The sequence below is a fragment of the Melospiza georgiana genome, chromosome 9 (assembly GCF_028018845.1).
Source record: "Melospiza georgiana isolate bMelGeo1 chromosome 9, bMelGeo1.pri, whole genome shotgun sequence".
NCBI lineage: Eukaryota > Metazoa > Chordata > Aves > Passeriformes > Passerellidae > Melospiza > Melospiza georgiana.
This window is the reverse complement of record NC_080438.1, coordinates 1,054,326-1,067,938: the sequence shown is the minus strand read 5'-3', so window position 1 is coordinate 1,067,938 and position 13,613 is coordinate 1,054,326. Positions and strand designations below refer to the sequence as shown.

General features: G+C 39.3%; 1 protein-coding gene across 1 annotated transcript; it reads left to right on the top strand.

Moving 5' to 3' along the window:
• Positions 1-9,821: 9,821 nt before the first annotated feature.
• Positions 9,822-12,670, top strand: RGS1 (regulator of G protein signaling 1). The gene is made up of 5 exons (XM_058030268.1): positions 9,822-9,925; positions 10,298-10,381; positions 11,024-11,085; positions 11,662-11,825; positions 12,485-12,670. Exons 1-5 carry the CDS (start codon positions 9,822-9,824, stop codon positions 12,668-12,670), a joined length of 600 nt encoding a protein of 199 aa, XP_057886251.1.
• The last annotated feature ends 943 nt before the right edge of the window (positions 12,671-13,613 follow it).

Sequence of the window (13,613 nt, the reverse complement as noted above, 5' to 3'; positions counted from 1 at the left end):
GCTTTCTGTTTAGTGTGTTCTGCCCATACTCTCATAGAGGGCCGAAGTTAGAATGGCCCCATTATGCAGAATGTCATTTTACACATTTCACCCCTGCCCAGTAGTCATTAAACATCCTTATTTTGTCATTTTCCAAGCAGCAATATTTATTTATGTGAGGGGGAAGCTGCCACATGCAAGATTCTAAGCAAAATGTAACCAAACAAAAACATTACCATATGAAAATTTTTCCTATTGGAAATAAGCTAATAATTCATAACTGATTATTACATGAGAAATAAGTGGCAGGGCATGCCAATTCACTAGAAAAAGACAAAGAAGGCAAAGCCCATTTTGTATTGATAGGAGAGATCTGATAATTAATTTTCCACTATTTATCTGTGTCCTGGGGCAAGTGAAGTCTTATTCAGCTCAGAATGGAGCTTTCTTATTTCTTACCATTGTCTTTACTTATTTTGGTCATAGATCCCAACCAGTATATTAAGAAAAGTCTAGAACACATCTTTCCCACACAAAGTTTAACAGAGCCAAAAAAAAAAAAAAACAAAAAAACCACAATGTAAATTTGAGTTGCCTCTGTTTGAATAACAGCAGTGAGAGGAAAGAAATAGCAACTAGAAAGAGCTTCCAAGCTGAGGGAAGTGTCTCTTACCATCACAATGAGGGGGAAATTTGGCAGCAATCAGTCCAGCTCCCTGACTTCAATTCAAACTGCACCATTACCCAACTTAATTTTTTATTAGGAATAAATAGCTGAGGAGTGTTGTTCTTCAGTTTAAAAAAAACTGTTCTTCAGTTTAAAAAAAACCAAATACAGTGAGCATTAGGACTTCAAAAGCATCAACACACATGTGAAAATGAGAATGTGACACTAGAAAACCTAAGTTACCTTCCCTTTCCTTCCCTTGCTGTGGCTATTCTTACATTATGTGAGTGCATGGTAAACTAAAGTGTGCAATAAAACTCTAAACAATTCTAAGAAAATTACACCTGTGTTTCTATACAGCACAATAGTAATTTTATTGCATTTTATTTTCTAACATCAACAGGTTTTGTCCTTCTGTCCATCACTGAACACAGGGTGTTCCAAGTCAGGGCTTGAGCATAAAACATGACATGATTTAAGTGAAAACCAAGAATAAACTGCATTTGAGAGGAAACTTTGTGACTTGGAAGTTACAAAGTGCCTTTTAATATGGATAAAACACACGTAAATATCTACAGATACTTCCTAACATGTATTTATTCATCAGACCTGGTGCAAGCATTCTGGTGTTATATATCACATGTGGAAAGAGAAAAACCATTCTGATATTATGTTTAAAGGGTTGTTGGAGATAATGTCAAGTTCTATATACACATATCAATACCCACACATGTTTTTACAAGTACCTACACTCTTAAAAAAAGAAAAATATTTTTAGAGGTCTTTTCTTGCTTCCTTTTAGGAGTTGCTTGGGCAGTGCCAGCCAGCAGAACAGGTATCTCTCTAAATGTTTGTTAGCCTGTGGTTTCCTTGCCCCACAGCTGAGGTTAGAAGAACATGTACATCAGTGTCTCATGGCTCTTTCAGAGTAACTCAGAACTATTATTGTCATGAAACTCAGTGGGTTCTGCTTCCTGCTGCTCATATAAAACCTTCCCTCCAGATCTGGTTATCTTGCTTTGCACACTGAAATTATTTTTTGTGTTCATCTTCAAATTAATTTCAAAATTAAAGGGAAGTGGTCGCATCTATCAAAGCTCACCTGGTTTACTGACATGTACAGAACACACTTGGTGGGGAATTCCAAACCAGGCAGCCCACACTGCAGGAATGGCAGTTTTAATTGTCTGTGGAGGAGGTCAGGGCTGAAATAAGGAGTTTTCACCACAGGTGGGGAACTGGTGGGACATGGGAGTTTGGTTTTTCATAATGACGCATACTAGGGAAATCCAGTCTGAGTATGTGACAGCTCCTCTTTTGCACAAAGGTTATATTCAGTGCTTTTGTCAGCCAAGGTCTGTGGGCTTCCACACAGATAATTAACAAGGAACTGAGCAGTAGTTCTGAATTACAAGGGCCCATGTCCTGCAATTTAGATGTAAATTAGAGCACAGTCATTTCCCACATACTTTATAGAGAAGACAGATATGCAGGGACACAAAGAAGTGCATATATTTATTTTGGCAAAACTGTGGGCACGTACATAAACTGTGTTCCTAACCCTGCCAGAAGAAGGTGTGAAGGATCAGGCTGTTCTCAATAAAACTCAGACACTAAAGGCTTTGTTAAGCATGCACTCATTCTTGAACACAGGTGCCAAGCACACAGGCACTAGTGACATGGGTGAATACATTCAGGAACATTTGTCTTGTCACTCATTTGTTTGTTTGACAAACACAAACAAACATTTGTTTCTTACTAATAACTGTCTTTAACTAAACGGTGTATGATCCAGGATTACCATTCTTTCCCAAGTAGTTATCTTCTAACAGAATTAGACTTCTATATGCTAGCCATTATTCATTAGTTATACATAGAATATCAGGATAAATCATGTTGGGAACAAAATGAGGAGGTTTCTGGTCCAACCCCCCCTGCTTTAAGCAGGATCAGTTATGAGCTTAGATCATATTGCTCATAGCTTTATCCAGTCTGGTCTGGAAAACCTTCAAGGATGGAGACAACTCAGCACTGCAGGCTGCCTGCTCCACTGCCCTGAAGAGGGAAGATTATTTTCTGTATATCCATGATCTGGACAATGTTTCAAATTCCCTTCTATTTAGCACATCCATTCTTCCACTCCCTAGCTGCTGTTTTTTGGTTGGCGTTTGAGTAGGATTTTTTTTGTTTGGGGTATTTTTTTATTTTGGGGGTTTCTTCAATGTTGTTGGGTGAGGTTTTTTTGGTTTTTGTTTTATTGGGATTTCTTTTTTGGGGTGGGTTTTTAAAATTTGTGTGGATTTGTGGTGCTTTTCTTTTGTTTATCTGCTTGAGGGTTTTTTGTTGTTGTTGTTTGGGTTTTTTTTTTTTTTTTACATCTGAGCACCATCATGAGTTCCTTGCTTTGCCAAGATAGTCCCCTGATACATCTGCTGGTTCTCCTGAGTATCAGGACAGATCCTGCTTGTGTCTTGAATGGTTTCCAGTAAAAAAGGCAATCATTGGATGAACCCAGCCTTGTGATGGTTTTTTTGGGTTTTTTTTTTTGTTTTTTTTGGTTGGTTTTTTTTTTTTTTTTTTTTTTTTTTTGTTAAGAGAGCCATATCTGGGCTGGCACTGAAGTGAAAATTCAACCAGGAAATTGATAACACCAAGTATAAAACAGACACTGTGCAATTCTTCAGAGAATTCTTTATCAGCATAACTCCACTAAAAGCTTCAAGTAATATTTCTACTGTTCAAAAGTTCTTAAAAACATTTCTTAAATTCATACCTTGAGTTTCAGCTTGCTGTGTTCAATCAAATGTTTGTTATTATAATACTGAACGATACGGAATTTTACCATCTCAGAGAGAAAAAGCATCTGATTTTTCTCCATTAAGATTCAGATGAAACTGAAGCCTTCAGGCCTTGAAAGCCGAGCTTGTACTGTACTCACATGTCGCATTTCCATGCTGACAGTGGAAACTCAGCAAACTGCTTCACACCCCCCCAGTGCCACAGGCCCTGCTCTCAGTCTGTTTTGCTTAATAAGACATGAGAAACAAGTGCTGGTTCAGTGCAGTGTGGGACTCGTGAAAACGTGAGGAGATAATGAGAAATGTGTGCATTTCCCAGATGGTGAGCGATGAACACTTCCTGCCCTACCCAACAGCAGATACAGGAAGCATCACCCTCGGCACCCAGAAGTCGCTGTACTGCAGATTTTTCTTTTTTTTTTTTTTCCTTTCTTCATCCAGGTGTCAGCCAGTCTGGCTGAGAACCAAAAGTCCCCTGATTTCACAGAAATTCAACAGTTAATTTATTTCAGATAGAAAACCCCAGAAAGAAAAGGATCAGGTTTCTGATAAACGGTGTAAGCTTGCTACAGTCTAATTAAGAAATGGTCATAAAAAAAGAGGGAATTACTGGATATGCTTGTCAGTGAAATGTGCTTTAGTATGGTGAGGAAATACACATCTAATTCTTTGCACTGACTGTCATAGAAACACAACCCTTAATGCCAACACCATTTATCATAAATATTCATATCATTTTTCTGTAAAGTCAAGTCATGAAAGTTTGCAAAGATGCCATAGAAAAAATAATAACCGTAAGAAAAATTTTATTCAGCAAAGTTTCAAATCAAAGGCTTCCAGTAGGTAATGGTGACTTGCAACAGCCATGTGAAGCAGTCAGACAGGTTGGGGACACAACTAAAGTCACAAAAACTGAGAATACAGCACCCCTGGAGACATTTAGAGGTTGAGACAGACAATGGAAAGACCTGTTGTCATCTCTTTACAGATCCAGTAGGCCTACAAGAATGGATGCAGGGACTGGATTGTATTTTAGTCCCCATGTGATTCATAAAAACAGGGAAAACATCATTGTGTGCTCTCCACAATGACTTGGCTCCTGCCACATTTCTCCTTCACTGTCTTGGTACAGAAAAAAAACCCCCAAACTCCACAAGGTTCCCTCAGACACTAGGGGAAACCCTACCAAAAAAAATCCCCTAAAAGCATTCTGCAGATACTTCAGAGACAGATGGGGGAATTTTGGGCTGAACTGGAATTTTGCAGGAATGTTCCTGCACTGCCATTTTATAGTGAGGAAGGGAAAAAGCCAAAAACAGATTTCAGCAAAGCTCTGGTCCCTTGTCCTTTACAGTCAAGTCTCTCATTGACCCTGTGCCACAAGACACTCTCAGGTGGTGGATCATTACTCATTGTTTAGCTTGTGGCATTCCTTGATGCAGGTTGGCATTAGGCTCCACTTATTTTTCAAATCCAGAACTCTTCCTGAATTTTGAGGAGTCTGATGCCATTCCGCCCTACTCATGCCTTACTGGCTGCAATATTAGAACTCATTGAATTAATCAGGAACAAAATCTAACATGGGGAACATCTTAATTTCAACCCCCCCCCCCCCAAAAAATAGCCCTCAAAAAGATCCAATTCTCAATCAAATCAGTCCAACACCAAAAATGAGTCTGCTAAAACCAGCAGCAAGATTTTGATCTTGGTAGTTTCAAGATTTCTTTCCAAAAAACTTTTGCTTGTAGCAGAAATTAATTCTAAAAATAATTCATGATGGCTACCAGGGCTACTCTGTTATGGACTGACTACATAATATGAGAGAAAATGTTAACATTTCAAAATAATATCACTGCAGCTCAAAAGCACCCACCGCCCTTTTTTATTTTTTTTTATTTTTTTTTTCTAATGCACACCATTTCCTCTCCCACAGAAACTAGTTTCTATTTCCCTTAAGTGCTAGAGAGATGGATTATCAGCGGCTGGTTTCTTTAGGTCACATTAGAGACAGATGCGTTTCGGAGAAATCACTTGTTTTCACAGCCAAGCAAGGGCAGCTCTGCAGCGGGGCAGCACTGCCCGACTGGGCACTCGAGCTCAGCACAGGTGGGGTCACATCAACCCCTGGGAAGTTTGTGCTCAGCAGCAAGGCTGAAAATTGGCCACACACGGAAGGCAACAACTTGCCTAGGCCGAAACAGAACAACTCAGAAACAAAGTGAGGCTGAAATGGAGAATGAGCAAGGGTAAGGCCAGACAAGAGTGACCAAAAAGAAACGAAAAAGAGGTCAGAAGCAGAAGCTAGAAATAATCTTGACCAGCAAATGGGACTTGGAGTTCACGGAACTTTTTGCCCTCTTTGCTTTAACCGAACCTGTCCAGTGTAGAACTTGGAAATTTTTCTCACATTTTTTTCACTTTATCTCTACCAAGTGGTCTCCAGAAAGAATAGAAAACGAGGCACAGAAACAGGCCGAATATTAACAAATATTTGTAAGTATATCCTGTGCACATAAAATTGGAGTAATTACTCATCACAAACCTACAAGAAATCTGGAAAAGAGTAGAAACCAGCTGGTGACAGCCAGTTATGGTACTGTTCCTGCAAGAAGTTTTCTTGTGGCCTTTTACTGGACAGAATCAACTAAGACAATGCCAGCCTTAAACCTTAAACCCTACAAAGAGGGTTTTGTATCAAATAATGATATTATTCTAATAAACTCTAAAACTGTAAGGCTTAAAATATTTTTGCAATTTCCTGTAATAATAGGAAAAGCGAATAGTTATTAAGTGAGGAAGTATTTAAAGCAACAATGGGTTATCATGCATGAAACAGAGAAAAGTATATTTGTTGATTAAGTTTGTGGGAGATGAAAAAGGCAGGTGTGTTACCAACCATCTCATAATAAAACTGAAAGAAATCCAGAAGATTAGGAGTGAAGAAGTTACATGAAAAGCTTTCTGCTGTGTCAGAATATGACTATTCCTTACGGCATCATGTAAAATCCCACTAGACATTTTTGTCTACAGGAAACAAGGACAGTGACCCAATATTCAATATGGATGAATGCATATGGGTTTGTAGCACTGTATTTTTAAAGTTCAAATAAGCAGCACTTTCGTCACTAGAAATGTCAAGTCAGAGTATTCAGGACAATAGAATAATGAAAACTGTAGGGAGTCAACATCTAATCCACCTGTGCGACCTAGTCCAACTCTCTCATAAAGCAGAACCACTTACCAAAGTCAGAGTTAGCAAAGAATTTTTCACTTAGGAAACTCCATGCAGGTCTCTCCCTGGTTTTTCTGTGGTCTGTAGAAGGAGAATGTTGCTGCAGCAATAAAACAAAAATTCTTGCCAGCCCTATGAATCTTAAAGTTCCTCTTTTCCCTCTCACTTCAGTTGTACATGTACCTCAGTCTCGTACACAGGTTTTCCCATTGCTGAGATTGGGAAATTTGCACTGGGCTTTACAAGTAAAACCTTAAAGATGAGTAGGTTTACATAAAAGAGTGAACCAGAGTCTGTGAAACATTCCATTGAGAAAAAAAGAATGCCTGAAGATCCAAGTTACTCAGAGGAAGAAAGCATTTGTCCACAAAATAGGAAAAAAGGGACTGATAATCATAGTCCCATATTGATATGTCTGCTAATGGATACAGTAGGCTTTGGTTTTGCAGAGTTTGAGCAGCATTTACAGGAAGGCAGGAGGATATAGGGGCTTTACATTGTCTTTACACTTTCTAGGAACCTAAGCTAGGAGTTTATGTGCCAAATGTTCATCCTTTCTCCAAAGCAGACACTCACAACACCCAGTCTTCTTTCTTCATTTGTACATTTCTACATGTACCCTCCTGCATGAATCATTACACATGTTTACAAATAGATCTGGCTTAGGCTAAACCAGAGAGGCAGCACTGACTTTTTTTTTTTTTTTTTTTCTTTCTTTTTTTTTTTTTACTGAATTTGTCCAGGAATAAGGAGAGCAAGCAGCAATGCAGAGATTGGCGTGTTAGTGATGTAGAATACTGGAGAGGACTCCCCAGTGTATTAAGAGCACTATTAATTTGGGGTATGAGAACAGCGGAACATAAGGACATCAGCCAATTCCAGGTGGTCTGCTTGGCAGGCACATCTTTTTCCTCACTCACAGCATAGTATTCAACCTATTCCTACTTCACTTTTGACTGTATTTGAGTCCAGTAGCAACAAGACTGCAAAGCAAAGGTCACCACCTCCCCTAGGGTCCAGTGGTGTGGTATCTCTGCAAGAAACAAGTCACCTAAGAGTTATCCCATACTACCACTGGCCTCCTCCAACAAATAAAGTACCTGGAAAGCAATTGTGTGACCTGGAAAGCAATTAAAATGCTGTGGGACAGCAGCATTGCCCTGATGCAAATTACAAGAATGCTGGTTTTTTTCTTTATTCAAGACAATATTTATTGCAAGAAGGTGAAGTGCAATGAGACTCAGTAGCGTGAGAATTCCTTTCTACAGGAAGGTCTGACTCAGCACCTGTTGCATGCATTGATATGTTCAACAAATCCCAAAGTGAAAGACAATAATTGCATTTTAAATGGAGAAAAGACATTCCTCGTCTAGTAAATGAACTGTCAACAGCCCATCATTGATACCAGGTACAAAAAAGCAAGCCATCCTGTGCCCTCACTCTCACAGAACTTCACTGGTGGATTACTTATAATGACCAGCTGCCATAAGTTCAAGACATTGCCCTACTTTTAGCCTGAGGCTGCAGAGCTCTGGGAGATGAGATGGGTAATTATTTTCCCTGATGCTTTTTACCCTTTTGTTGCCCTCCTCTGAGAAGGGTTTGGATGCATCGTCCTTCTGACCTTGCCAGCAATGGAACATCCCTCCGAGGACAGCTCCTAAGTGAGGGAGCGCCATGAGACGCTGAGGGGGGCAAGAACGTCAAAACCGAGCGGGTTAGATACGAAAACAAACCCGGCACTGATAACATCTCTTCCTTCCTTCCTTTTGCGCCCCGTTCTGCGGGGTAAGAGCAGCCAGTAAACACCTCTGCCCTGGCACCAAGGGCAGTGTTCACCTGGAGATCAATATTTCCTGCAGACACACTTGTGTCACTGCCAGCACTCAGTGGACAGCTGCTGTGGTTGGGGCTGGCCGTCTGTCCTGGCACATCTGTCTGCAGCCCTTGGCACTGCAGCTCCAGAGGAAGCCGGGGATGTGTCAGCAGCAATCACCGTCATATGCAGCCCTGCACACATCATTCACGAGCTACTCATAAGTAATCAAAGTTGCCCACGTTATTTAGTTAAAAAAAAAACAACCCAAAACAACAACAACAACAACAAAAAACACAAAAAAGGAAAAAAAAAATTTGAAACATCACAGAAAAAAAGAACTCAAGCAAACTAGCAGAAATTGAGATGCTCAGGGGCCAAATTAAGTATTTCAATGTCTAAATCACCACTCTGGGCAGATAGAGAGTTATGCTTAATTCTTTGTCTTTATATCCATGGCTGCTTTTATGCAGTGGAGCTTAAGTATGTACAAACAACTCGCACCTCCCTCAAACAGCTTGTAATATTAACATTGTGTTTACAACAACAGCTCTATCCTAATTAATATTTATACATGTCAAGTCACTTAAAATTAGGGAGGTATTCCTGAAATATGGCATTGTGCTTCCTAAGAACCTGAATTGCAAAAATTAAACCAAATTAAATAAGTTCTTGCTGCTTCAAAACCCCTTCCTGGGAAAACCACATCGAAATATTTTCACACAGCTTGTCCAACCAAACCTGTCTAAGGTAATGTCGAGCAACAGGGGACTTGCAAATAGGTTGTTGCATATAGAACTTTATTACTGGGGTATGTTAAAGTACCTTCCCCTTGTCTTCTGCCCACCTAATCAACTAACAAGTATGAAATTGCAGGACACAGGCATGCAACAAGTGAATTTTGTCAAGAAAAAACTGCAGTATTTGCAGTTCTGTTGATCAAACCAAAAACTACTTCTGACTTGCAAGTATCCATCAGAAAGGGACAAGAATTCAAAGTTCTAGAGGGTTTTGTTGGTGGGGTTTTTTTTTGGTAACAGACATACACAGTGACACATAACAACCCCAAAGCAATTCAGCCTCATCTGGTATAACCTCAACCACGAGACACTGCTGTCTGTTTTTTTTCTCTCAAAAAAGACTCACGTCACTGAGCACTGAAAGGGGAACTTCCAGAGTCTGTGATGAAGACACATGATAAACAGCTCTGCTCACCCCAGCTCCCAGGGCTGCCTGCGTCAATAAAAGGCAGCAGCAGAGGCAGGGAGCTGTCACTTGGGGCTGGAGGATCCTCATGGCCAGAGGTGCTTCACGTTAGAGCCAAGGAAAATGCCTGGATTCTTTTTCTCCCATGACAACATGACTGAATTAAATGGAAAAGAAGATTGCAAGCTTGCAAAAGGCAAAGTCCATAAAAAGAAGCAAAAGGCTTTGTAAGTATATACACCTTAGTATAAAACTTAATGTATTAGAAATGCAAATAACAATCCACTAATTTTGGAGATTAAGAATTAGTGCTGCAGTTCAGGTTAAATGAACAAAACCTGCTCAAAGCCCAGGACTACAACATCATTTTAAAAAGCTTGAGCTGAGGCATACCAATTAATTGATTACTTTAAGTAATCCAAAACAGAATTTGGATACAGTGGGGGCCCTCAGTATTTTTTTTTAATTACTTGGATATGTAACTTCTCAGACTTCAGTAATAGAATGGAGCTGTCTCTGAAAGTTTGAAGAAAATTTAAATAGAATTTAAGTGCTACTGCAATTCTAATTGATTAAAAAATGTCTGTTCATTGTTTCAGTGGTGCAGATCTCAAAAGTTATTTGAAGTCCATGGTGCCACATATTGAATCTGGGATCAAGACTGCCAGCTCTAGAAATGTCGTGTAAGTATGGAAACCCACTGAGTTATAAAATGCAATCATAGCTAGATTAGTGCATGGTAAATTACTTCATTTCTAAACTACTTCTAGAACAACAAATACTGTAAAAGCATCTAGAATTTCCAAAATACAAGAGAGGTGAACATTAGTAGTTAGAAACTACTCATGGAGTTAAGGATTTTTAATTAGTGATTGGATCTGTCTGCATCGAACAGTGAGGGAGAAGACACTACACTTAAATCCATTTTTATCAGAGGGACACTGTAACCATTCTCTAAAGTTTTACAAGAAAAAATGCTTCTCACTTAAATGAGGAGTAGGGGTATCACCATTCTTATTGCAAAAATATGGAAACAGAAGTAGAGGTACAAAATAATTTTATCATAGTTACAGTAAAAGACCGTTTTCCTGGGAATAGAATTCAAGATAACATCATAGTTCCAAATTTTTTCCATCGCTGATTATTTTTCTTGACATGGCCTGTCTCCAGGATCTCAGATTATGACAAAGACATAAATTTAGTAAAATACCTGGAATATAATACCTGGAATATAATAATAAATTATAAACTTTGACTCCTTCCAACATACGACCAAAACCCCATGGTTTCTTCCCTAAAGCCTTTTCTTTTTCTTGTCACCTTAGGCTTTCTGCAGAGGAAGTTATTCAGTGGTCACAGTCTTTGGAAAAGCTCTTGGCCAGCCAAAGTAAGTCTGTTACCTCAGTATGACTTGGTTCTGACTCTAAGAACAAAGTTTTATCTAATCTCACCAAACAGGAAAAGCTGTAGCATTGTATAGAGTCAGACAAGGGGCAGGTACACTTCAGTGTTTTACAGCTCTGGTGTAACTTGGACACTGCTACAGCTTGGCTTCCAAGTTGGGTTTTGGGGTTGCTTTCCATTTTCAGTATAGCTATTAACCCCTAAATAGCTCATTTTGATCAGTCTTTAATCCTTGGATAATCAGTTTAATCAATTTAGGACAATCAGTTTAATCTGGAATTTCTCTCTACTTATACCCTAAGACACTTCATTTAGGAAGGACTACAATCCACTGTTACAGGATCAGGATCCAGAGCCTAGATCTAAAAACACTGAACATGATTAGGAAGACTCCCAACAGCCTTAATATTAGAATATCTGTTGTATGATGAAGAAGCGAAGATCAGTGTATTTTGGCAAGATTTTTCGTCAGATCTCAATACAAATCCTGGTGTTTATTTTCTCCTCCCTGGTCACAAGTATCATACAGTAAATGATTAATTATTTGTGTTGGCTTTAGGTGGCCAAGGTGTCTTTCGGGAGTTCCTGAAGTCAGAGTTCAGCGAGGAAAACATCGAGTTCTGGTTGGCTTGTGAGGATTACAAGAAAACCAAATCTGATCACTTACATGGCAAAGCAGAGAGGATTTACGAGGAGTTTGTTCAGTCAGATGCCGTTAAGCAGGTATGTATAAAGCCAGCCTGTGCAGAATTGGAAGGGAGAAGCATAGCTCCACCAAGACGCTCACACACTCACTCAGCGGCATTAGAAGACACAGACACACTTTCAGGTCCCTTCTTGAATCACAGCTACCTGCAGTGCAACATTTTCAAACCTCACAAACAGCCACAGGCAGCAGGCCAGTGCTGGGAGAGCCCCAGCAGGCCTCAGCAAAGGCCTCAGCACATGATGCTCTTCATTGAGCCAGCCCAGCTTGAGTCCCTCATGGTACTTGGACATTCCTTGTTTTTTGTGAGTAGAAGCACCACAGAAGAGTTCTTGTCTTTCAAATTATGCTGACCTTCTGGAAAAACTAAAGTTCTGTATGTTGGTCATATCTGAACTGGAGACATTCAACATAGGATTTCTTTTAGTAACTGGAGGTTGCTCCTGAAAGTTGAGCTGTATTAATTCTGACTCCAGAACAAACTACATTTCTATAGTAAACAACAACTTTTGTGCCTAACTGGGATACAGGTATTTGATTTCCCCCAATTTACAATTATTGTGACAATGAGCTGTCATAGAATTCTAAGGCTGCAAATGCATGTATTGACAAAGAGATGTAGAAAAGAGATTACATTCAAACTTAGCTTTTAAACCACATTTTTTTAATATTCCAGATCAATATTGACTATCAGATGAGGGAAGCAACAGCCAAAAAGGCTCAAGACCCAACTCACACAAGTTTTGATGAAGCCCAGAAAACAGTGTATATCCTTATGGAAAGAGACTCATATCCCAGGTTTTTAAAATCCAAATCCTACCTGAACCTTTTGAACCAGCTGCAAACCAACACTTCAAAATAAAGTATCTGAGGCGTGAAGAGCCAAGTAGACTCTGTCAAATATCCTGTGAAGAGATCCTCCAAAGTGGTTGGATCTTGCCAAGGAAAATCCCTGTCTTGGGAGATGTAAACAGCTCCACAGGCAACAGGATGCACGATAAAAGCTGGTGAGGTTTTCATAAGGGTGAGAGCAGCACGGGGAGAAAATCCTCTGCTCTCACATGCCACGGAGTCAAGACAGCATGTGGAAACCAAGTTTTGACCTGCACTATGAACACTGAACCGTGTCTTAGGTCCCAAAGAACTGCTGATTGTTAGGAAGTGCAAGACCTCCAAGCTGATCATTGGGAAAAGATTATTAAGTGCAGAAGAAAAACTAGGATGACTGATAATTTTTGGCATAACAAGAAAATGCCAAGACAATGATATCTCTTTTAAAAATCTGTGAAGTGTTAATAGGTGTGAGTTCCAGAATGCTGTTGTACTATGCAAATATATTCTAAATGGACGTGTCCTAAAATCTATATGGTTTAAATTATATAAGGTTTGTATAAGCTTTATTTTTATTAAGTTGGTATTCAACAGGCAGGCATGTAGCACCTTTGCTGTTTTATTTATTGAAAAATAATAAGTAACTATTCATTAAAATACAGTTAGAATAAAGATTTATAGTGTTTTTACATCTTATTTGAAGTGATTTTTCCATTGTAGCTACTGACATACTGAAACACACAATTCCTTTCAGTCTCACTGTGTTACTACTCCTCATCTCCATATTCAAATACTAATTTTACCTTCACCATTTCTCTCTGCAGCTGATACTGACTTACACAGACCCATCCTCACAACCCCCAAAAAAGAAAAGTTGTGATTATGGTTGAAATATGTAACTAAGAACAACAGCACTCCCAAAACTCTAGTGCTGAGGACCTTTGTGACATTGGAGCTTATAATGAAAATAAGTC